A 24,969-nucleotide genomic window follows, 5' to 3' on the forward strand; every position below is an offset into this window, starting at 1 on the left:
TAAGGAGGATGGAGCGCATGGGACGATGCTTTTTGCAGTTCCTACTTCCACCCACCCTCCTCCACTTTCTGCTTAAAGACCCATAGTTTTGAACCATAACACGACGGAATTGAGACCGTTCTAATATCATGAGATTGACAGTACTGTTACACCCCTATCAGTAACACATCAACATTTTGCTCTTTCTAAATTGTTTTGGCGACTGTACTTATACATTAGTATGCTTACATAATATATTGAAATGTGTGTATGCAACATTGCTTATCATAGATTAATGTTACAAATGTTCTTTTATTAATGATATTTAATAACATATTTGTGGGCTTGCCCATTAGGCGAAATCTTGTTTTTAAAAAAGAAAAGTACTATAATTCCACATTGTGAACCCCACATCACGTAGATCCTGAATCTGCATTGGATGTAACAGTAACTCGCAACAGGATTTCAAATGGATACTAGATAGAAAATGTATATCAATGAGCCAAAGAAGGATATTGGGATCTGCAACCTGACACTAAACATGGAATTGCTCATCAAGCTTATTGTAAAGATACGTGAAAAAGATTGCAAGAAGCAATACCAGAATGACACAATTATGTGAATCATAACTCCCCTCCTCGGGATTATCACAGTAGGAGAACGATGAGATTTCATTAAGTAATGACAATAAAAAAATTTTTATTTCAAAAAGTCAATCCCATTAAGAACTGGAGCACACATATTTATAAACAGTCATCCACATTTACAATTTTTGTTTGGCAGATTCTTCCTCTACTAAGCTTTTATGTTTTTCCAGTGACTCTCTCTTGTTATCCATGTAATTTTCCGGACACATTTTCCAAATGATTCTGGATCAAGGGAAATTAAATGTCATTTTTTATCTTAAAAGGGTGCTTGGGCTGCCTACTATTTTGCCTTGCAGCTTGATATATGATATGGATGTCATGTATAACTTTGCAAAACAATAACGGTAACCACTTTGTCTGTCTTCCTCTCTGCAGTTAGCAGCAGTCATGCCCTCTTGGATCACTTTCTGGAAGAAAGCTACTTGGAGCAGCTGTTTCCTCATCATTTGGGTTTAGAAGATGACAGCCAAAGTAAGAGTTGTATACACACATTTGCTTACACAAAAAAAGCTTTCTGATGATCATCTGTGTCACTACTATAACAACATGTGTGTCAGCTCTGACTCTGTGATTTACTGTGTGAAAATGGGAAACGTTTACAGGGCTTCTCCTATATGCCCGCAGTGTTCTTAGTGGGAATTACTAACACGAGAATATTAAAGAAAAAAAAGTATGTAAAAAAATCTCAATTATATTGGATTTACATATAAATATAATATTGTGCTTTATACAAAAGTATCCATAAATATATCCAAATAAGGACACACAAACAGTCCCAAACTTTATACAAGAACTGATAAATGATAATTTAGCACCACCATCCCTACTAACCTCACTCTCCCCGCACAACCATTTTTTGTTTATGAACACACAGATTTATAACACTTCAGTCCTGTTGTTATGATAGGTACCTTATCCAGAACATCCGGTATGTAGCTCACCTTAACCTGATACACGCCCAAACAGTTTCTTCAAAGGGAATATTTCTGACCTTCGCTTTATTTAAAAATGGAAAAACTTCATTTAAATTTACATGATTTTAAAAATTCAGAACTAACAAAAAAAAAACGTTTCTCATGTTATAGAAAAATGTTTACCATAATTTTTTAAATTACTAGTCCGTGCTTCAATCCTTATAAAACTTGTTTGTCATGTGGTCCAATCGTAATGCACCGCTATGGCAATAACTAAACTGAATGAATGTAAGAAGTGACTGAAGTGAGAAAGAAAATTACTTGATTAGAAGGAACACTTAGGAGAGGATATTTAATCAGTGCATAAATCTCAGCTGAATTCTTAAAATCCTTTATAAGGTCAGAAATGATTATACTGCTAATTATCCCCCACAAGACCGATGGCTACACAGATAAACTACTCAATATAAAGTTCAAGTGAAAACGTGACTGGAGATGTAATAACGGAGGTTAACAAGTTGAAAATGAAATCCGCTGTTGAAAAGACAAACTAGGCATAGTTGTGGTCATTTGGCCTGATGATGAGTGGAAGCATCATTTATAGGTTTCTATGAAGGCGAAATAGTCAAGTGGTTTTCAATGACCTAGTGATTTTAATATAGTGTGCTTTTTGTTTCTGCCTCTCATCCCTTGAGGGAATCCTCTGTCCGTTTTAGGAATTAGTGGTAGTTTCGTTTTCCCCTCCAACAATCACATGATGTCTCGAACGCCTCCGCTTCCCCCACCGCTTAAAGACTAAAGAGACTGACGCTTAGACTTTTTAAAAGCAGAATTTGGTTTTCAATTAGATTAAGATCATAGCCTTTAATTAAATTAGAGTTACAACAGAGAGCTACAAACCTGTGGCAGAGTTGATGATTTGCAGATTTGAAACCAATGTTTTATTTGTTAATCTTTCTGTAAAATCTTCTCTTCATTAACTACAGTGCAATGATTTCTTGGATCTGTGTGTGTGTGTGTGTGTGTGTGTGTGTATTTCAGCTTTAAATGAATGACTTACTGTTTTCACTTTTAAAGAGGGTTTGAGTTAGTGTGAAGATTAAAAAAAGAAACAAGTCTGAGCTCATTCCTGGTTGAATAAGAGTGTAGTTTTTTCTCTTACAGTTAATGTTCACTGGTTTGAGAATGTAAAGTTATTAACAACTTTGTTTTTATGGTTTTTATTTGTCACATGTTGATGTGGCTGATATAAATGTTCATAATCCTGAGTGGATTTGAAAGTAAATTAAAGGAAAGTAGTAAACAAGGATTGCTTTGGCAGCTGTTAGTTGAAGTGGTTCTACAAATCCTTCATTGTTTAAGACTTTAAATTTGAGACAGACTTTGTTTTTTTTTTTGATCTCTCACACACACACACACACACACACACACACACACACACACACACACACACACACACACACACACACACACACACACACACACACACACACACACACACACCAATTTTACAAACAAATCTGAAGTTACAAGCTACACTTCTTTCTGTGTTTTAGATGGCTCCTGTGATTTCGAGTCACCGTGCCTCTGGGCTTTATCAAATCACACTGATAAAAGTGACTGGTTGGTGGTGTCACCAGAGCAGCCAACACCCGCTCACGCTGGGATGATGCCTGTGACTGACTACTCAGTGGGAAGCCCTCATGGTAAGAGTAAAAAGCTCACTGAGAAGAAACTGACTGAGACTGATTTAAAGGTTAGAAACCCAGTAATGGAGCTTAGTGACTCAGAGCTCTGTGAGTCAATGCATCTCTCTTGACATTTATGTTCATGTTGTGCTTGATATACTCCTAATGCACAGTCTTTGATCCATCCTGATGCTGAAGCATTCGCCAAATGCTTGACAGTATCGTAAAGTCGTTGTGAAACCTGCCAAGCATGAATCTTCTACTCTGTTTGATTACCCCAGGGCACTTCCTGCACTTAAGCTCCTCCCCTACCGCAGAGACCACTGGGAGATGTGAGTACCACCTAACCAGCCCAGTCCTGCCAGGAAGCAACAGGGACTGCATGCTGCAGGTGGCTTTGTATGAGGCCGTTCCAGCGTGGGGGAACCTCACGGTCCTGATTAAGCCAGTCCTCTCAGGGTCAGCTGTTCGATCTGCGGTTCTGAACAACAAGCGGCATAATGGCCACAGGTCAGCAGACAAACTCCTAGGCGCTCTGTGTGCCTCTGTGATCCTGTGTTTGTTTACTGGTGTACTCTATTAGAAATGCAGCTCATGTCCATTTAATTAGTGTCACTCCGCAAAAGCCTCCATCTTAACTGATTGAAGTGCTTGTCAAGTAAAGCTCCAACTTACTAAATAACTGAAGGGAGCGCAGATTCACTGCAATGAAAGGTGACAGGGGCAATCAATCTGAGCAAGGGCACAGAAACTAATACCTTTTAACTTGTGTGCTGCTGAAGTTAAAAACAGAAAAAGTTTCTTATTTTTCATGTGGGATGATCTCGAGAATCATGAGGGTCAGGGCCCCCTTTGTGTCTGGTTGGTCAATGGAGACAGGTATTTTCCTATTGATCTAATGCTGAAAACCGGTAAAAGCATTCGGGTCTCTAGATGCAGACTGTAAATGAATTTATTCATAATTGGTTGTGACAGAAGAGGGATGGTTGGGCATAAGCAACTGGCTTTGATTGTGTCTCTGCAGTAATGGACTGAGCAATTCCATTATGAGACACGCACATATACAGAAGTTTCATTTATTCAGCTCACAATTTGATCCCTAAGTACCTGCAGATGTAACATAAAGATAAACTCTTCTAAGTGTATAGTCTCCATCCTATCTCTGTCATTTGTAGTGCTGTGTGCAATTTGAGGGTTAACCTGTACTTACTGTTCTCTGAAGTCAACAACAACCGGTAATTGGACATTTTGCTGTAAAGTCAAGGGTTAATGCATTTGGAAATAGCCTCTAGATTAAATGCATTATCTTTATTTTACAGTATACCATATAGTAAGACAGTATTCACCCTCTACTAAATGTACTCAATTTTTGAAGCTGGCAAATGTATTTTTGAAATATACCTGAATGACGTTAAGTGCAGGAGTGTAGGAAATGAAGTGTGTTATTCTGACATAAAAAAATAATAAATGTGAAAAAATGTAGTATTTCTGGAAGGCAAAGTGCCATGTTTTTGAGTTTTTACAGATGAATGGTTGTTGTGTTGTCAAGGTAACAAAACAATATTGGAACAAAAAAAATATTTTAGATTTTTTTATTTATTTATTTATTTTTTCAGGCTACTTTAGTCCATTTGGATTCAATTTAAGGTGTGAGCAATGTCACAGAGCAACCACAGCACCCCGTGTTGATAGAAAAAAGTCTTAAGTCAAAGATTATTAAAATCACTCTTACTTACTTATACTTAAAAATATGTAGCTTGTTAAGTCTGGAAGTTTTCTCTGATTGGTTGATGCAGGGGTGAGTGGGAGGTTCTAGAGACTGTAATTGGCCAGGTGGAGGAAGCCTTCCAGGTGACCCTGCTCTACACTTCCTGTTTGGGGGACGACGGGGCTACTGTGGCACTGGACTCTTTGGAGCTCATAGACTGTGACTCAGGTAAGCATGTCAGGTTTTTTTACTGCTGTGGTTACTGAATGCTGCTCAAAGCAATCACTCAAGCGTTTGATTAAGTTTTTCTCTCATACAGCAATGCTTTTCATTGAAGAGTTGGCCTAAACTCTGGATTCACTCTCATGATCAATAATCTCGTGTACAGTTTCAAGCTAAGAAAGAGGGATGCTGTATGGGTTTCTGTTATTGAATTAAAACAGATTTGTCAGGTTTCCTAAACGTTGTCGCTTCTAAAATGCTGCTAGTTGCCAAGACTAAATTGATTTTCCTACTTCTGAGTCGCTTGTTCTCCTTGATCCTAGTCTTTGTGTTAATCTGCTATCTGGCTGCTTACTGTAGCGTGTATTTAAGAATAAGGGATGTGACATCTCATTCAACAGTCAGCAAAAAAAGCTATTTTCAAACCTTTAAAAATTCTTTTTAAAAAAACACATTTTTCCTTTACACTTAAATGGCTTTTAATCACAAAAGGTTTTTTTGAGGGCTACATGAATGGATGTGTGATTACATCTTTTTAAATGTATTATGTTGTTGTTGGGATGCAGATTCGATTGACGAGCTGGATGCTTCATGTGGGGAATCTTTCCACTGTGAGAACTCAGGCGGCTGCATCGACCAGAGCCTAGTGTGCAACTTCCACACCGACTGCCCATTAGGAGAGGATGAGGGCTTAATCTGTGGTGAGGTTTCATCTTTGTCTAAACAAAATCACAGCATACAGAATACAAGGTGCTTAAAGGCAAATTGTGGCCTTGACTTCAAAAGAGACTTTTGCAGCTGGCTCTAGAAGTTTTCCTTTATCTGTGGATGAATCATTTTAAATGTATTTTATTTGCAGCGTTCAACTGGGGGAGTGGGAGTGGGAAAACATCATAAAAGCTAAATCTGTTTATTTGCTTTACTTTGTGGGATGCAGGTGGAGAGTTAAATGAGGCCAGCATACTCACACTCTGCAATCCATACCATGCCTAAGCACACTTCACCCCTAATGTCCAGTTCCTTTGGCTAGTGTGAGAGCTCTGATCTGTGCTTAAGCATGGTACACTTCCTTGGCCCTGGCACGCTTGGAAGTGATGTGTTTCGGCACCGTCCGGTTCATGCAAGAGCACAAGCACACGTACACAACGTGGACAGGCTTCTCTTATCGAGAAAGTGTTCTGGCTGTATCTGACTAAAATGAAAGTCAGTAAAGTAGCTGCCAGTCATGTTCTCTGTGTTGTTCTCTGATGTGCTGACGCAGACTGGACCGCACGTCCCTTTTGCAGTCTTCTAAACTAAGCATGCTTTATGATAACATAAAGACATGCGTGTGCATGTGTTGTATTACAATGTTGTGTACAAGAGGTAACCGTGCCCAAACCCATTTAGTCCTGGAGCAGTGTGAGTGCAGGCCAGCAGGGGAATGGGGAGGAGGGACAATCATGCTTAAGCACGGTACGGGACAACTGGGCCTATGGTGTGTTTGCACCCCATCAGTACAGGAGTCCAGCAGAGCATTGGGATACTGGTAAGCTCGGCAGTTAATCCTGTAACTGAAGATACCAGATTATTTTGTGCCAAAAGCCCCATCACAATTTATTTGAAGTGCAGGAGGTAACCCCAAGATAAAGTTTCCGAGTCTAAAGCCTCGACTGTTCTTCTGTCCTCAGATGATTCAAAATGTTCTCATCTGCTCCTGTTCTGTTTTCTTTAAGGGCCAGAAAGTTTCCATCTTGACTTCACACATTTGAAAATCTCAACACATACAATGATGGATTATTCATTGTAAATGATTACAGCCGTCGTGGATTTATTTGACTTTGAAATCCCAGATTTGAAAAATATGCTGCGGGAAAACTTCCTTTTTTAGACAGTCAAAACGTGTCTTCTTCTCCAGCGTTAAATAAAACAAGCTCCCTTCTTCTCAATCGAAAAGATCAATCATTCAGTCCAGAAAAAAAAAAAACAACAACACTTGACACACTTGAGTATCAACAGGCATCGCTTAAGTCACTTAAGATATCAATGACTCAAAGTTTTTTACAGCCGTGTTAGTTGTGGATCCCTTGGGGGGGGGGGGGGGGGGGAAGCTGGTTCTCACTGGCAGATTTTTAATATTATTATTTTGTTGTTGTTGTTTTAGCAAATCCTTCCTGATCAGTGCTCATAAAGTACTCTGCTTAAGTGGTACGCTTTCTTCTTCCTACTCTCAAGTCATCGTTCAAGAAACAGATCAACAGACAATTTTAATTTTTCTGGCTTTGTAATGTGCCACTGTCCTTGTTCTGTTCAACCACATCAACATCTTCCAACATCTGTTACCTTGTAGAAACCATTCAGAAAAAGTTAATTCTGTGGCTGAAGGAAAAAGTACTGTAACATAAATAACGGCGAGAAGAGGAAAATGAAAACTCATTTGAAATTGAAGTGAAGTGTATTCCTTCCAGGATTGATATATATTATTGCTAGAATGATTGTACACCCCCGTAAAACCTGTATTTATAAATTCAAGTTGTCTATGTTTTGTATGTTTGTGGAAGCTGAAAACAGCCTTGCATGTAGTATATTCTTAGCGGGTAACAATCTGCCTCTTTCCCAGCTGGTCTTCTGCCTGGATCCCACTGTTCGTTTGAACTGGATGCCTGTGGCTGGTCCGTATCCAACCCTCACTCGGCCTGGCGAAGGGTCGCAGGAGACGAGTTTCTGGATGACGGAGACATGCAGGGTGTAGCTCTGCAGAGTACGCCAGGTTGGACATCAGTGTTTGTGTCTGTGTGTGCAGTACGTGTGATAGTGTCCGATTAACACCCTGGTGTTACCCACATCCTCACAGATAGAAATGAACTAAGCATCAACACAAATGATTTATCTCCCATTTGTTTGTTTTCTTTTTTGTAGTCCAAGATTATGACAAAACATGCTTGGTAGCATTATACTGTATGTAATGTTGCACAGCTGGTACAATTATGCTTTCATACCATTTTTATTTTATAGGAATCTAAATCTTGTCCTGTTATAGAATCTCTGATTTCCATCATTTGGATGACAGTTAGTTCATTAGCTGCTTAGCAGGTCTTTTTGTTGTTGTTGTTGTTGTTGGTTCTGCTGAGTGACTTTCACTTCGCGGCCCACAGGGCACTTTCTGTTTCTGCAGGTGAGAGAAAGTCAGTCTCTTCGAGAGGCGTCCATTCAGAGCTCCTCTTTTCCTCCTCCAGTGTCTCCTGCTGCCTGTCAGGTCTGTTATTCACTCAAAGACAATAACAATGTGAATACTGTATGTGTGCTTCGTCCTTGTTGAAATTGTGCCAATTTCTATGCAGGTGCGATTTTCTTTGTACCTGTACGGGGACTTTAATGGTTCGTTGGTGGTGGCGATAGAGGAGAATGGGACCACCAACGCACCACCACTGGTCTGGGAGAAAAATGGTCAGTGGACAGATGACTGGGAAGATGTTGCCCTGCAGCTGCCAGGTCTTCATTATGGGTACATATAGAAGCAGAAATTGCCATCATTTACTACAAACTGTTTTTGTCCACATGTTGGAATTGAATTGCTGTTGCTTTTCATTGAAAGACAAACATAGAAAATCTCCAAATGCTAGTGTACTTATATATGTTATGTGCTGTGCTCCAGGTTCCACGTGAAGGTGACGGCTGTGTGGGGGGAAGGTTCTAAAGCTGACGTCGCTCTTGATGACATTGCGATTGGAGCAGCCTGCTTTAACAAAGGTACACTGTTGCTCTCATAGACGGTAACAGAACAGCTAGCATTTAGTTGTGTGTAAATAAAGGCAGTAAAAAAGACGACTGCATGTAAAGAAAACATACAGTCCACAACCCGCTTTCCAATTATTATTATTATTATTATTATTATTAATAATAATTATTATTATTTTTAATTATTATTCACTGAGGAAGACAAGCAATGCGTTTATCTGTTAACCTCAAATATAAACACGATTAGTTTTGGTCAGAGACACTAAATCAAAGCATAACTTTTGAACACTCCTGCAGGGCACTTGTGGCCACAGAGACCACTTTCAGCAAATGTCATGCTGACTCCCTTTATAGCTTATTAGACTTACAGGCTAATGATGCCCCCAAAGAATAATACATCTATCCGAGAAGCAGTATCCAGTTTCTCCTCTAATTACTTTTAAAATAATCCCTTTGCTTTATGAAATCAAAGTGTTGCTGAATAAAAATTGGAGAGCAGAGGAGTAGAGGATTTTAACTGCTGAGATTGTGGACTGCTGTCTTTAGCTCTGAGCCATTCAGGCCTGAAAGCAATAATGCATCGATTCAAAGAGTGTTTGTGACGAAGGATGACCAACAATGTATGCTTTCTGTAAACGCCGTACTGCAAAATGTGTGCCAACATTCCTGAGTCAATGGTTGGTTTAGTGTTTGCTCATTCTTTCAGACAGCCACAAAAAAGGGAAAGTCGTGCTTCTGCTCTATTTGAATGATCTGTTTGAGTGTGATCCAAGTGAAGCTTTAATCGCTTTCTCTTTTTATATATATACACACACACACACAAACACACACACATACGTTTGTTTTTTTTTTAAAACTTGAGTTGCTCAGCTCCAGTTGTGTTCAGTTGAGGACCCTGGAGAGGCTTCTGACCATGTCATTGCTTGTTTCATTTAAGACCCTTGTGGAGGACAGTGTAGTGGTCACAACATTTTGCTTTGAGAGAAATGCAAAGAACACACTCTGGTAAAAGCTTAAACATTCACAAAAAACAAGTGGAACAATGAAACATACAACGTTCACAAAGGTTGCATGCTATGAAGATGAAGAGGACTGAGGGATGCATACCTTCATGTTCTCCTGCTGAAGATAATAATCTTTCATTGAACAGTTTTTTTCCCCACACATCAATTTGTCTGGCGTAAAGATGTTACGCTTCAATGATACACAGATGGATTCCAGTGAGTCCTTTTCTCTGTAATTTTCTCAACCTTCTTCTTCCCTCTCCTCAGATCTCAATTCTCTCCTCACCATGGAGGACTTGGAGGATTTCTTAAGCCCTCTTCCAGAGCCTTCTGCCTCGGGTAGCTTCAGTTGTCTCCTTGGATACCTTAAAGTGTACCATGTCTCTTTTTAATCCTTTCTAATCCGTTCTGCATGCAAAATTTGCATCACAGGTGGTGGTTTGTGCGCTCTACAATAACTAATACTTGACTCTTTAACATACACTATATGCAGCTGACCAGAATCTGTAATGTGTTCTTCAGTCATATACAGTTCTCTACTGATGCTTAGGTATAGGTATGCATCCTTTTCCATTGTATAAAATTGAATCCATGTCAAAGACATTTTCTTTACTTCTAATCCCCCCCCCATACACACACACACACACACACACACACACACACACACACACACATGATATTTATCATACTCTCCAAACAACTCATCAAAGTGTTCCTCTTTCTTTATCTTGATTGCTCTAGAGGTTTCTTTGATCACGTGGTGGTTTAACTCTTGCGGGGCCAGTGGTCCTCGCGGTCCAACCCAGGCCCAGTGTGACAGCACCTACAGGAACAAAAACGTCAGTGTTACTGTGGGAAAGGAAGGCTCTCTGAAAGGCGTCCAAATATGGAGGGTGCCTGCGACTAACAGATACCTGTAAGTGATCATCTTTAAGGTGGAAGCCAGCTGGTCAGATATTTGTGCAAGTCGTCCTTACGGTCAGTGAAGCAGCTTTAGCACTGCTCAACATGGTCATTATTTAAATACCTTGGTCTGTAGAGAAATTCCAGATAAACTCTCCTCATGGATGAAAAAGTGAAAAATATTCACAGCTGAAAAGCATTAACACACAAATGTGCAGTTTTTTTTGTCCTTACTGACGAAAAACTACAGCTCACATGGGATTAATGATACAACTAAGCAGTATCACACATAATCAAATTGACATCTGTTTCACGTCTAATAGAATCTAATGAGCTTATTTGATTTGTCAGAGTTATTCCAGTTACCAGCATTATCTTGACGGATGGCGATGTACTGGTTTTTTTTTTCTTTTTTAACTTTTCAAACCGTTGTTTCTAAAGAGCTGTGCATGGGGAAAATGAAAAGGCATGAGTGCATGCTCTGGGACCCAATTATTCTGGCCATGCTGAGTGCAATTGATTGTTGTTTTGCCAGATCAAAAACTTCCAGCCATTTCATTGTCTTTGCACTGCAAGTCATGGGACCTCATTATCACACTTACTGATGACATGAAAAGAAAGGCTGCTTAAGAGTGACAATGGATTTTGGTGTTGCGCTAAATTACACACACCATAAGAGAACGTCTGTTTTCTCAAAGGAAACTTCAAACCACATGTGGCTGTGCTTGTTTGACAGAACTCTCCGGCCCTTTGTTGTAGTGTATTGCAGGTTATTTATATTGCACTATACAAACTGTGCGGCCTGTTATATCCTTTAGTCACAGTATTAAATTCTCCGGTGGTGCAACACTTTCCCTTCAGGATCTCTGCCTACGGGGCTGCAGGAGGGAAAGGAGCCAAAAACCACAACAAACGCAACCACGGGGTTTTCATATCCGCCATCTTTCCTCTGGAGAAGGGAGATGTCCTTTACATCCTGGTGGGCCACCAGGGAGAGGATGCGTGCCCGGGGGTGAGTAGGGTGGGAGCAAGGAAAGACTCCAAGGATATCCCTCTGGGTAACCTTTTACCAAGGAGACGAAAGTGTGGCCTTGATTTAAAGAAATCTCACCTGCTGGGTTCATTCTATCTTGATTCATTCTTCTGAGTGTTGAATTTTCCTCTCCCTGTCTTGTGGTAGAGAAATCCCCTAACCCAGAAAATCTGCCTGGGAGAGTCGTCTGTGATCGAAGACAACAGGGGAGAGGCTGGTGTGGAGTGGGCAGGTGGAGGAGGCGGAGGAGGAGGAGCAACCTACATCTTTAAGGTGATTGGAGAGATTTTGTGTTGTTTCAGAATAGTTTTCCCTTTCTGCTTGTTTGTTTGTTAACTTTTGTGGATTAAGTGCACATATTGCTAGTCATATACTGTAAATAGATCAGACATCATATTTGACGGTTGGAAAGTGTATTATAAAAGAAGAACAATTCAAACGAGTTCTTCCCATTTGTATTCTGCTCTCCCTTCTGTAAGTAATTGTTTTAAATGAGAAGGATTAACAGCGATGCCGTCTTTCAGATGGAGAGAGGGGAGCTGGTTCCCTTGCTGATTGCAGCTGGCGGAGGAGGAAATGCATATATGGAGGACCCAGAGTCCAGTTCTGACCAGATTCCACTGGAGCAGTATGAAAATAGCACCATAGCTCCCAGTACCAGCGGCCGAACTGGTGCTTCAGGTAGAATTTGTTCTGTTCATGGACAGAAATCTGTCTTTGAGGTTACTGCTTTTGCCCTGAAACAAGGTAATGTTGAACGGAATCAGAGTTCACATTGATCTGAATAAATGACAGGAGTTGTCTTTTTCGTTATTTAATCATAAAGTAGTTTCAGTTGAGCGTTTAAAATGTTGTTTTAGTACTTTGGAGTAACGACATTGTTGCAACACTTTAAAGTGCTTTTTCCCCCAGAATACAAAAATGTTATGAGCAAAAATCTTAACTTACACTTCTTCTACAAGGATGATAACAAACTTGTTGATACATGTGTATGGGATTAGTTGGAGACTTTCTTTTTGATAGCAGTAGCTGTATACAATGAATAACAAAGAAAAGAAAGTTTATATGAGGATGAATGTGAAAAAAACCCACAAATTAAACATGACAGCGTTTGGATTATGAAATGATGTACAGTATGACTTTAATTAAAGTAGTTGTTATCAGCCTGGGTGGCACTAAGGCTTGGCTATAGGCTCGGGTGTTTGAGTTCAAAGATGTCCACAGCACGCTCCTTTTTTTCCTACTTGCTGAATGCAGTCAGCCTTAAATGACATCAAGCTGTTTTGTGATTTAGAGCACGTTTCGCATTTTTTAAAAAGGCAATCGAGACATGCCGGCTGGAAAACCCAAGAGATGACCTGTTTGCTCAAACGCTTGAAGTTTCATGGGATTGCATGCGTACTTGGTCTCACACAGCGGGAATGTGTTTGACCTGTGGAAGGTGGGATCGTTCTGGATCATATTTTCTGTTTTATTTTTCCTGACAGGTCTTAACCTTTAAAGAAAGACCTCCATGGCAGAGCAGTTTCTCTTTGCTGCTTGAAAAGCCTGCTTGGACTTTGTTAATCTCCTCTAACCAACAACACCTCGACACAGAACATCTATCCGCTCATCATATCATATCAAACTCTCTGTGTAACTGTTTAGATACAGATTTTAAGTTTCAGATTTGAGTGTAAAAACAAATAGTTCTGGGAACAGGAAGAGTTTGTGCATGCATATTTATGTGGATGAGGTCTTTGGGCTTGATGTTGAACTGGATCTGGAATTCCCGAAACTGATCACTCTGCCTTCGCGTGAGAACTTAATTGAAGAATTGTGAAACATTAAGAACTCCTTCTGCAAACATAAAAAGTATTTGGAACTTGCTTTAAATTCGATTCCTGCCAGAAATCAGACTTGAATCAGCGGTGATTCAGCATGTAATCGTTCAATTTTATTTTATGGTGGAAAAGGGAGATGTTTTAAAATGTGAACACAAAGGGGATATCAATGAAACAACTGTTGAGCGTTGGTGTGGGTGGGCGTTAAGTGCTCATCACAAGGCAACAACAAGACCAAATTTTCCATGGAAACGGGATGGCTGACGCTCACATGTCTCCCCACCAGCTTGCTGGTAAAAAAAAACGAAAGAATCACTACCAAAAAACTGTGGACAGCTTAATTGGCTGTTTTCTCCAAGAGGAAGTTTTCCCACCTGTTCTAATTTAGTCTTTACTTGGCTGACGTCTTTCCTTGAAACACCTTGCCTTGCTGAGATTTCGTGACAGGTCCGAACACACAGGCTTGTGCTTGATTTGATGTCTGAACAACAAGTCCATACGCTCTCTCCTTCTGTAGGATTCTGCAGCTCATTCAAAGTGCTCTGGTTGATGAACATCCTCCAGTAAGAGCTGAGGAGAGGCGCAGCTTTCACTGCAGAAGAATGACTGCCCATGGTCACCCTCTGCCTTTTAAAATAAAGTGAAAACAGCTGATCAGACTGCCACACATTTGACAGTACGTCAAATGTTAAACTTTCACATCACTTTACGAGTCGTGAGATGAACTAATCAGCCTTTGAAAACAGTTGTGTAATGTCCTTTGTGGCTCTGTTACAAGTCACTCAAACATCATACATGACTCTTAACACTCTTACACTAATAAAAGACAAAATGTGAAAGTACTTTTCAGAAAAAATACTCGGCAGCTGTTCTTGATCAGATCAAAATCACCACAATGAACCTTGTTCTCAATATGGGGGAAAGGAAATATCACACCCCACAACTCATTATCTAAACAGACACTTAGCTTATCTAACAGTGCAATAATATAATGTGCACATCAGCTGTGGAGAATGTTCTGAGTGTAATGATGTGAAAAAAGGCTCATGTTTTTTCGCACATCTTGTTACCACAATAAGAGTTGTATTGCTTTGCTGCTCTTTTGTTGTTTATATCACACTTTTTTTTTTGTAGTTAATCTTCTTTGTAGAGCTGACCCTTGGAGACCCTTCACTGTCCTGTACCTGTTTAAATGAGAGTGCACATCTATTCTCTTCTAACATTATTCATCCTGAGTTGGGATGCATGCGGCTGTTTACCCAAACTGTATTTCACCTAAATACTCTCACAGGACACTTTGTAGCAGATTTCAAATACACACAGTAAGGCTATTAGGACAGCTAGGGACTAAATATGTGTCAAGACCCCCCCCCCCCCCCCCCCCCCCTCCCTCAGGGCAGAGGTACAGAGCAGAAGGGCTCGCTTCAGGAGGAGCCTGATCCCGGATGTGGAAAAGAATTTCCCCAAGGGGACAATAAATTCAATTCATTCATTCATGCCAAAATAGTGCCAAAATAGTCATACACATAGAGTTTTCTAATTAGCCCTGAGTTCAGAAGAAACAAAAACACTGCAAGCAACTAAACTAAAAGGAGAGGCCAAAGAAATTCTTGGAAGATGATACTCAAAGGCTACCAGTCCCCCTTCACGTGTGTGTGTCTAGCATTTACACAATGTAGTGTAAAATTGAATTTCCTCTCGCAGGATTTATAAAGTATATCCTCTTCTAAAATACGCTGCTGGAAATAGTAAGCAAATCACAGAAGAAAGTCAAGTGGTGCTTATGCAGTACTGCACACTTCAAAAAGACATCCAAAACATGCCATTATCTCTGATGGGGAGACGATGAGAGTGCTGAACCTCATGGGTATATATAAGCTTAAGACACCTAGACCAAATCAGGGACAATCAGTGACACACACACACACACACACATAATATATATGTGTGATATCAAAGTTTTTCACTTTTTGAATGTCTTGTGTTTCTTACTCTGGAGGTGGAGGTGGAGGCTGGAAGGACAGTCCCAGTGCTAACCTAAGGGCAGGAAAGTCTCTGGTGGAGGGTGCTGAGGGGGGGTCATCCTGTCCCCTTGCCCTGTCCAAACTCAGTTGGTCCACCTATGGGGGCTTTGGAGGTGGAGGTGGAGCTTGCACAGCGGGAGGCGGTGGAGGAGGTTACAGAGGTGACACTAATCTCTCAGCTATCCGAAAGACTGCTTTGCAATTCGTAGCCCTGCACCAGAAACTCAAATCACTTCACTCAATCAATCAATAGGTTTCATACACTTTATTACTTAAGAAGAAAAAAATATATCTGTGACATGTCTGGCGTTCTGTATGGCGGCTGTTGACACTTTACAGGAATGACATAATTTAAAAATAAAAATGGTGACAAATTGAAATCCATAGATTACATTTTTTTTGGACATAATTTATAAAGCTGTCTGATAGGAGTGATCACAGCATGATGTTCCTTTGACAGGAGGTGATGCTGCGCTGACGGATGAGATCACGGCTGACGGCCAGAATGGAATCTCGTTTATTCATCCAACAGGAGAGATTTTCCTTCAGCCTCTGGCAGGTGAGACTGACGCAGCTCATCACATCAAGATGAACCGAAGTCAGTGGTGCTTATTCACAAAGCGGCTTCGTCAGAGGGCAGATTGAAATATAGAGGAGGGATGGAAGATAAAGAGGAGAGTTGGCACAAAGTTACATGGTCCAAATGTGTTACTTGAGTTGATGTTTCTCTTTGTCAAACTATACTGTAAATCTGTGAGTAAAGTAAAGGTGGACTACACCAGAGGGAAAAACAGTAGAGACAAGTCGAGTAAAGAGAAACCATTCAATAAATGAAACCTTGAAGATGAAATTTCTGGAAAAACTTGGACGTGGAAATATTTGAGAAGAACCCTCACTCCAAGTTTACTTTCAAAACAAGAGACGTGGAAAACAAATAAGGAAGTAGAGTCTGGTGTAACTTGGAAAGATGAATTGATGAACCGATGAAGTAAAGTTTTGTCGTACTAAAAGAGGCTACATTGAGTGGACAGTCACATTATGGATGTTCTGCTAAAGGCTAGCTAGCGATAACTTAAAACAAAAAAAAAAAAGATTTTATAAACACTGAGGAAAAATGTAAGTGAGGAAATTACTTGGATAAGAAATGATAAATAAGTTGAGGCTGATGTGACATGCGTGTAATTTCCGCTTTACGAAGCACAGACATACTGGGGAATCTCAGGCTCTCTCAGAGGATGTGAACTCAGAAGGCACTTTTTAGTCTTTTCTGTATTTCATTAAAGGTTTATATAACACAAAGTTGCATCACTGCTTACAGTCTTTATGGCAACAGATAACATTCAACATGCTTGATCCCAGCGCAAAGAGTCACTGTCTGTGAAAATTAAATCTTGATCCTGTCTCTTTCTGAGCTCTTGGCTCTCCAAGGAATTGATCCAACACCTCAGAGTTTACCTGTATGTTTGCCTTTGCGTCTGTGTGAGTGTTTGGATGTGTGCTTATGCCTATTTGTGCAGAGTTTGTGTCCTATTTTTACACTCGTGCACATTCATTTGTAGGGACATGGTGTTTTTTTTCCCTCCTCTTCTTTCTTGGGACCATCTGATTCTCATTATTGCAGTAGGAGGAACAGGAAGGCAGTCCACTAATTTACAACCTCATGTAGCCTGTTGCCCTCGGCGCCAACAGACAGTCCTTCATTCTCATGTAAAAGACTCTGTTGTTGTTGCTGAAGCTGCTCTGTGCCCTGCCAGTCATCACTGTCGAACACAAAGACTGCCTCTGCAGTGTTCCAAAAGACATTCAAAGCAAGTGGCAAACAAAGAGATTATTTTAAGTGGTAATAATTGAATTTAGGGAAAAAAAATAAAAAAAATCTGTAATCTTATTAAATCATCTTCTTGCCTTCAAGGAGAGGATGAGCTTTAATAAATAACTCACATGGCATAAGCCTTATTTCAATTTTTATTTATTTTTTTGTTTCTTCCGCACGTCAAAACACACAATCCTCACAGGGAAAAGAAAAAAAAAATCACATCACAATACAATTCATGTTTCGGAAAAGAGCAGGGAGAAGATTAAATCATATTCATAAATTTCAGTCAAGAAACAAAGAGACTGTTTACATCACTGATAAGTGCTCAGTTAATGAATAATGGTACATAAATGTGTTACAGAACTATTATTGTGCTTCGTGCTTTTCTTAAATACAACACTTTGACATCTGGAGCACCTTTATTTGCACTTTAAATTATGGTTGCAGGTGCAGTAAGGCAACTTGACAAGATGTCATTCATGTCAAAACACCAAAAAAAACAATACTCTGTGGTTATCAACGATAAACTGTATGTGGCTGAGACAGAGAAAAAGTTCCATATGGAAACTCACCAGATCTCTTTGGGTGACTTACCTCTCTGTCAAAGGGTTTGAGTCGAGTGTTTCGTTGCATCCTTGTGTTGAAATGTGTTCACGTTGTTCCTCCAGCCATGGAGAGTCACGGCGAGTGTGAGATCAAGGTGCAGCTGAACTGCAGCCACTGTCAGACGCAGAGCTGTAAACGGGATGAAGACACTCACCTCATCTCGTGTCTCTGTGAAGAAGACGAAGTCCTGGCCGGTGACAATGTAACATGCATCCGCACTGTGGGTACGTAATCACACCCAATAAAAAAAACACCTCTTATTCTTTAATGTGTGACAGTAAATCCCTCCACTTTCTTCCTCATCCAAACACTTAATGACCTACATCCTGTTTTGAAGTCTGCTGTCTTGCTGTCTTCTCTCAGCAGGTTCCCAGGGCTTGGCTCCACCGGGCCAATTGTCCTCGTCTTTGATCCTGGCAGTCGTGGTCTCCGCCATTGCGAGCGGCATCGCTCTGATCTGCGCTGGCGTCATCCTAAGTAAGAGATGCTTTCAGTTGTGTGTGCACTCTGTGTCCTTCACCTTCAACCGGCTGTGAGCACAGCTGCACATGCGGATGCTTCCAGATGTTACTGACTCCAGCAAAAGGAATACCTTTTGATAACTTTTGGTTCAAACGTCCTCCTCTGGCTGGTTGGCAGATTATAAAAAGAGCTGCAGAGAGATATGGCTCTGGATGATATGTGGCTAAAAACAAAAGGAAGTGAGCACATGCGGACACTTGCATTATAAGCACTTATTTCAGCTGACGCTTTCTTTTTGGTGGCAGGTGAATACAGTCATGACAATCTTTGGGGGGGTGAAGAGTAGAAAACAACAATCAGCTGAAGATTTAAAGTGAGATAAGTGAGTGTGATTGCAGTTAAATATCACGTTGTTTTATACTGTATTTAATAGAAACCTTTTATTCTAAGAGACACTTAAACAGTAGAGATGTACTATCGGGATTTCTTTGTGTGACTTTAATATCAAATACATGTTGGGCTATGAAAGGGAGGAGCAGAGGTTTGATATTTAACCAAGGAGTTTCTCTCAGTTGTAGATGTGCACTGATGAGTGAGATTTGATGAAAGTAAAATGTCAAGCGTTAAGATTGAGTGGCTCAAAATATAGACATAAAGATTTGAACATCATGGGAAATAGAGGAAAGGGTTGGGGGTTTTTTTTTTTTTTTTACAAAAAAACAAGCTTTCAGTTACTTTGGGAATTGCACAGTGACAATCTTAAGTTTTTTGGGGGTTTTTTACCCTCGGGCATTGAGCACCAGGACTCACACGCAGCCTTGTGATGTGATACTGACGAGAAGTTTGGCATCTGTTTTGGGAAGAAGACATGACCAGAGCTCTCGGAACATTTTTGATTTGGGTCAAAAATGCTTCACTTATGATTCTTGCACAGACTAACTTCTCGGAATAGGAATAACTAGGGAATAAATCCTTTTTGTATTTTTAATTTTACTACTCAGAGAGAAAAAGAAAGCTAGTATTTTATCATTGCCTCATGTAATTCACGTTACATTGGTGTTTCACATGGCTCTTAAGCTGCTGTGCAATTTATATTTGTTGTCGTTGACTAATGTACTAAATCTTTACTCATTAACTGTCGCCATATAACATTATAAATAGAGTTTAATCGCAGTAATAAGACCAACATACGCAGTCACTCTGTAACCATCAAGGAAAGTGAGGGATTATTATTTACACTTTTTTTTTGCACATTTTTTTTCTTTTTGACAACCGGGAATTGTGACATATTGGTTGAATTTTTTGTATCCTCCATCAAGAGCTGTTTGATGTGTTAGAGTAAAGCAGAGTGTCCTCTCCATCACCCGATCTGAGAGTGCAGAATAACAAGTGGAGCACACCGTTGAAGACCGCTCTCTCGTCTGTTTTTCCTGAATCTATGCTTTGTGTAGGGATCTCTGGAGAAATCAGAACTTGAGCACTGTCTCGAATGAAATCGAGGCATTTAATAAGCAATTTTGGGTTTAGAATTACTTGATACATGGAGTTCACCTTCTCTTGCCTGAGAAGTGAGAATTTAAAATAAGCAAAATGGTATCAAAGGAGTAAGATCTCATATTTTTCATTGGAACTGAGCTAAGGAATGTCAGTTTTCTAGCCAACCGTAGAAATATCTGCTGACCTGAGAAGACAGAGTTTGTATGGAGCTGCAATGTACAGTACCACAACATTTTCTGTAATACAGGAACCCAGGAAATATAAGCAGATCAGAACATACTGACCTCATATTCTCGCTCCACTAACGGCCATCTCCCGTTTCACTTGGACATTTTTTCAAGCTTTAATTTTGTGATTTACTGGGCGTAAAAACATCTTCCGATTTACTGTAATATGCCGAGCATATTCAGAGGCTCATGAGGATGGCTGTCATTTGTTATTGAACCACCACAAAGAAAACAAACATATCTTCACTGGTCAATCTTTAAGAGATGGTCAGCTTGTGTTTTTCATTGTGCAATAGTATTAAATGGGTTCAGATCTAACAGACAGATTACCACTCAGTTGATTCAAAGATTATAGTCACAGACCCTCAAATTGGATTATTTTTTATTTCAATGAACAATAAATTTGTGAGTCACTTGGTTTGTTATATGAAGGTAAAAAACATAATAAACAACAAAGAAATTACAATTCTTCCTCCGGCAGATGCAGAAAATCAAAAAACAGTCATGGTCGACTACTGTTCTTTTAGGAGATGAGTAGTTTATGCAAAGAGGCAGCAATGTTAATGTTTGATGTTATGGAGCAAAACGTATGCATTAAAGTGGGGAGGTGAGGTAAGAAGCTGGACATGTACAGTTCTGTTCTTCACATGCACAGTGTCGTGAAAATAAAAGTGCTTCAAAGCAAGAATGCTATCATTCTGAGTTTGCTTTACGGTACATATACACTTTGTGCAAACACAGTGTATTGACAGAAATTAATTGCAGATGAGATAATTGTTTTGCTGAATTTTTTTTTCAATAAAAATTATTACTCTATTCAGGCTAACACCTCCACTGACTACATTGTGTGTAAATGTGTGAATTTAGAAGTGAATAAATCGAATACTAAAACAAAGCATGACTTTTTTGCTCTTACATACTTGTTGTTTTCTGTTGAAAAACCACACCAACACACAAGCTTCAGGCTAATGGTGTCTCTTCACCTGAGATTTCCCCCATGCAGGGAGGTAGTCTGTTCCCTGGGCACCCCATCTCCTCCTGCCCCCTTCCTCTTACTTCTCCTCAACCCGCTCCCGCTCCCCCCCCCCAACCCTCTGAGTCACTAGCACCTGCACCGGGCGATGGCTCGACGGCACCTCTTACCTGCACGCAACACCCCCCTCCCTGGCAGACTACCAACCTGCATCGGGGACGTGGGCTGCCTCTACGGCGGGTGAGTCCAAACTCACTGGCACAGACAGACTAGGAGCAGTAACCAAGGAGAGGACATCCCACATCAATCCTGCAAAAACATAGTGTTTGTGAGTGGTCTCCGGAGGTTCTTCTACATTCATCAAAAAAAAGGCTTCTGCAGCTCCAGCGTTAGCTGTGCAAAGTCCTATAAATTGATGATGTCACTCAGTTACTCTCACTTGAGAAAGCCGTCATGTTGAAACTGAAGAAAAAATTGGGTTCGGATTTAGGAGATGTCAGTGATCAGATCAGTGTGGTGGTCTTGCAACAGTTTCCTACAGCTGTAAAGAAGAACGTTGATTTTACATCTATGACTGACGTGCGGCTTCACCCCTCCTTGTGTAACTGCTCCTACAGTTAGCAGAGAGTCAGGAGGTTGCTGCTTCAACTTGTATGCATAAGTGTGTACACTTATGCATACAATGCGTATAAGTGTGGGGTCTAGTTTGGAAATCATTGCAAGCTGTTTCAGTTCCATAAACCTGTCTCTGTCTGGTTTTTGTCTCTAGTGTGGTACCGCAGGAAGAACTACCTGCATGCAGTGAGGGGGCGCCTGCAGAGTCCAGAGTACAAGCTGAGCAAGATCCGCTCCTCCACCATCATGACCGACTACAACCCCAACTATTGCTTTGCAGGCAAGGCCGCGTCACTCAATGAACTGAAGGAAGTGCCACGCAAGAATATTACACTTCTCAGGTACTCGGGTGCCGATTTCCTCGACAAGCGAACAGAGCACCTTCCTGCTGATGTTTGTACTTCAATCGCTGTGTTTGCTTGTGTTTTGTAGAGCTCTTGGCCATGGCGCTTTCGGTGAAGTGTATGAAGGACAAGTTCTGGGAATGAGTGCTGATAACAGTCCCATGCAGGTGGCAATAAAGGTCAGCTCCTCGTGAGGCAAATGAAGACAAGTTGTAACTAAATGTTAGATGGTAGAACCACCCCTGGAGTTCTGTCAATTATATATGATTAACATCTCACGGTGTTGCCTCTACCTCTTTGATTAAAAGGTTGCACACAAATGAAGGATGGCAAAAGAGAGCATGCGTGTAATGCATACATAGGGCAAAGGATTACTGGCTTTACTTTACATACTACACCATGTCAAATGTAATGAGCTGGAGTTTAAAATGTGTGTCTATGTATATATATCATGCAAAATCCTCCTGACTGCAGTCTGACGATAGCTTTGGCTTGAAACTGCACAGGATGAAAAAAAAAGCATGAGTGAGCTCCACATGGGTTGGCCCGCTTTCCAAAAGTCTACTGATGAGGTCTAATGATGTCTTTCCTTTCTTGCTAGGACTCTCTTATATACACACACACACGCACGCACGCACGCACACACACACACACACGCGAACACACACACCTCTAACTGCCTCTCTGTCTCTTTCTGCTCCACAGACTCTCCCAGAAATCTGCTCTGAACAGGATGAAATGGATTTCCTGATGGAGGCGCTGATCATGAGGTGCACCATTCCACAGCTGTTCACTTGCTGTCTCACATCACACATTGTGCACTCATTGATTCCCCCCCGATGCATCATAATAGCTCATCTGACACATCAGTCAGAAATATTCTGGCTTCAGCAGAGAGCAGCTGGCTCTGTTTTTTATGGTCAAACATGTTCCTGAGAGTATGAGGCGATAACAACTGGAGCCAGAAACTTCCCCCACTGTAAATCAAATCACCACAATAACACTGAAGCACAGGTATCGGCCTCTCTAGTATGATTAGCTTATTGATTCAGCTAATAATATCAGAAGTGGACCTTTTTGATGTCCATTAGTCTCCTTCTAAGCCTTTTTTTACCTGTTTAAAAAGACTATTTGTTTTCTGTTCAGAACTTTGGATGTGCGTGCACACACTACTGAAGTATCTGCTGATCGATTGAGCCAAAACACTAGCAGGATTATGACCAGCATGTTAAAGCTACACAACTTGTCTCTGTTGATTCATGATGAGTGGAATTTCATATGATTCAATAAGGCCAGGATTCATTTGCTTAAAAGATAGAGAAAGAATCAGAGACGTTACACACAGTTATATAAAAGAAGACAAGGACAGTTCAAACAAAGGCAGATGTGCTTCTATGTATTGTCTGTATTTTTATATATTGATGGTTTTTTTTGCATTTGCAAACTAAAAACCAGAAACATTTACATTAACGTCATTTATTTGCCATTTTGTGTCTTATGGTTGCTGAAGGGACAAAACCATATGACCCCTTTTAACGCAGCAAGCACATCAAGCCAAATGCATGCACAAACGCACCGCTTGTTTTACATGTTTAACACAAGTGCCGTCTTGCTAACTCAGTCGATGCTCACTGTTTGTATGTGCAGCAAATTCAGCCATGACAACATTGTGCGCTGCATCGGTGTCAGTCTGAACATCCTTCCACGATTCATCCTGCTGGAGCTCATGACTGGAGGAGACATGAAGAGCTTCCTGAGACAGAACAGACCACGAGCTGTATGTGTGCACTTTACACGTCTTTGTGTGTGTGTGTGTGTGTGTGTGTGTGTGTGTGTGTGTGTGTGTGTGTGTGTGTGTGTGTGTGTGTGTGTGTGTGTGTGTGTGTGTGTGTGTGTGTGTGTGTGTGTGTGTGTGTGTGTGTGTGTGTGTGTGTGTGTGTGTGTGTGTGTGTGTGTGTGTGTGTGTGTGTGTGTGTGTGTGTGTGTGTGTGTGTGTGTGTGTGTGTGTGTGTGTGTGTGTGTGTGTGTGTGTGTGTGTGTGTGTGTGTGTGTGTGTGTGTGTGTGTGTGTGTGTGTCAGAGTGTGTGTCAGAGTGTGTGTCAGAGTGTCAGAGTGTGTGTGTGTGTGTGTGTCAGAGTGTGAGGTGTTGCTGTGGTTCACTAAACTGAGCGCTCATGTTTCCAGGGCCAGACCTCTTGTCTTACCATGCAAGAGCTTCTGAAGATGGCCAGAGACATCGCCTTTGGGTGTCGCTACCTCGAGGAGAACCACTTCATACACAGGTTTCAGATCTACAACCAGTCACTATAAATAATGGATATGTGATATTTAGGCTGTATGCATTTATGTGAGTAATCACAAAGACTTTAAAATTGTTGATTAGAATTGTGTAGCACTGAATAAGAGGACATTTGCAGCAGGATACACACACTATACACCAACATAAATGATGTCTGAATATACCCATATGTTTTAAAATGCCAAAATGTTATTACATTTTGTAACAAATCTTGTATTTTTCAGGGACATAGCTGCCAGAAATTGCCTTCTCACTTACCCTGGACCAGACCGAGTGGCCAAAATTGGAGACTTTGGAATGGCGCGTGATATTTACCGGTCTGTATGCGCAACCTCCATCATCACCCAGTAGTGCACATACTGTAGCAAAGTACACAGGAGGTCTCATGCTGATGTCTCTGTCATGATGTTTACCTACTAAGTGCATGGCCTTGTGGTGTTTACATTCTCTTTGTAAGTGATGATAGAT

The 24,969-nt window shown here is 40.7% G+C and overlaps 1 protein-coding gene across 2 annotated transcripts in view; it reads left to right on the forward strand.

Annotated features, from left to right (window-relative positions):
• The window catches only part of ltk (leukocyte receptor tyrosine kinase), a 46,877-nt gene that overhangs the window by 16,892 nt on the left and 5,016 nt on the right, over positions 1-24,969 (forward strand). The window contains exons 2-25 of one of the 2 annotated variants that reach the window (XM_079369146.1): positions 1,002-1,097; positions 3,097-3,246; positions 3,510-3,738; positions 5,025-5,164; positions 5,725-5,859; positions 7,758-7,907; positions 8,293-8,393; positions 8,479-8,642; positions 8,793-8,887; positions 10,147-10,218; positions 10,621-10,795; positions 11,644-11,794; positions 11,963-12,088; positions 12,340-12,496; positions 15,638-15,823; positions 16,123-16,221; positions 18,147-18,308; positions 18,451-18,561; positions 22,013-22,199; positions 22,291-22,381; positions 22,908-22,972; positions 23,850-23,979; positions 24,387-24,484; positions 24,726-24,818. In XM_079369146.1, coding sequence (XP_079225272.1) covers positions 1,002-1,097; positions 3,097-3,246; positions 3,510-3,738; positions 5,025-5,164; positions 5,725-5,859; positions 7,758-7,907; positions 8,293-8,393; positions 8,479-8,642; positions 8,793-8,887; positions 10,147-10,218; positions 10,621-10,795; positions 11,644-11,794; positions 11,963-12,088; positions 12,340-12,496; positions 15,638-15,823; positions 16,123-16,221; positions 18,147-18,308; positions 18,451-18,561; positions 22,013-22,199; positions 22,291-22,381; positions 22,908-22,972; positions 23,850-23,979; positions 24,387-24,484; positions 24,726-24,818 — 3,163 coding nt within the window. Of the gene's footprint in view, positions 1-1,001; positions 1,098-3,096; positions 3,247-3,509; positions 3,739-5,024; positions 5,165-5,724; positions 5,860-7,757; positions 7,908-8,292; positions 8,394-8,478; positions 8,643-8,792; positions 8,888-10,146; positions 10,219-10,620; positions 10,796-11,643; positions 11,795-11,962; positions 12,089-12,339; positions 12,497-15,637; positions 15,824-16,122; positions 16,222-18,146; positions 18,309-18,447; positions 18,562-22,012; positions 22,200-22,290; positions 22,382-22,907; positions 22,973-23,849; positions 23,980-24,386; positions 24,485-24,725; positions 24,819-24,969 lie in introns of both variants that reach the window. The other variant, XM_079369145.1, reaches the window with a different exon arrangement.

This window comes from Symphodus melops (assembly GCF_947650265.1).
Source record: "Symphodus melops genome assembly, chromosome: 19".
In the NCBI taxonomy this organism is placed as follows: Eukaryota; Metazoa; Chordata; class Actinopteri; order Labriformes; family Labridae; genus Symphodus; species Symphodus melops.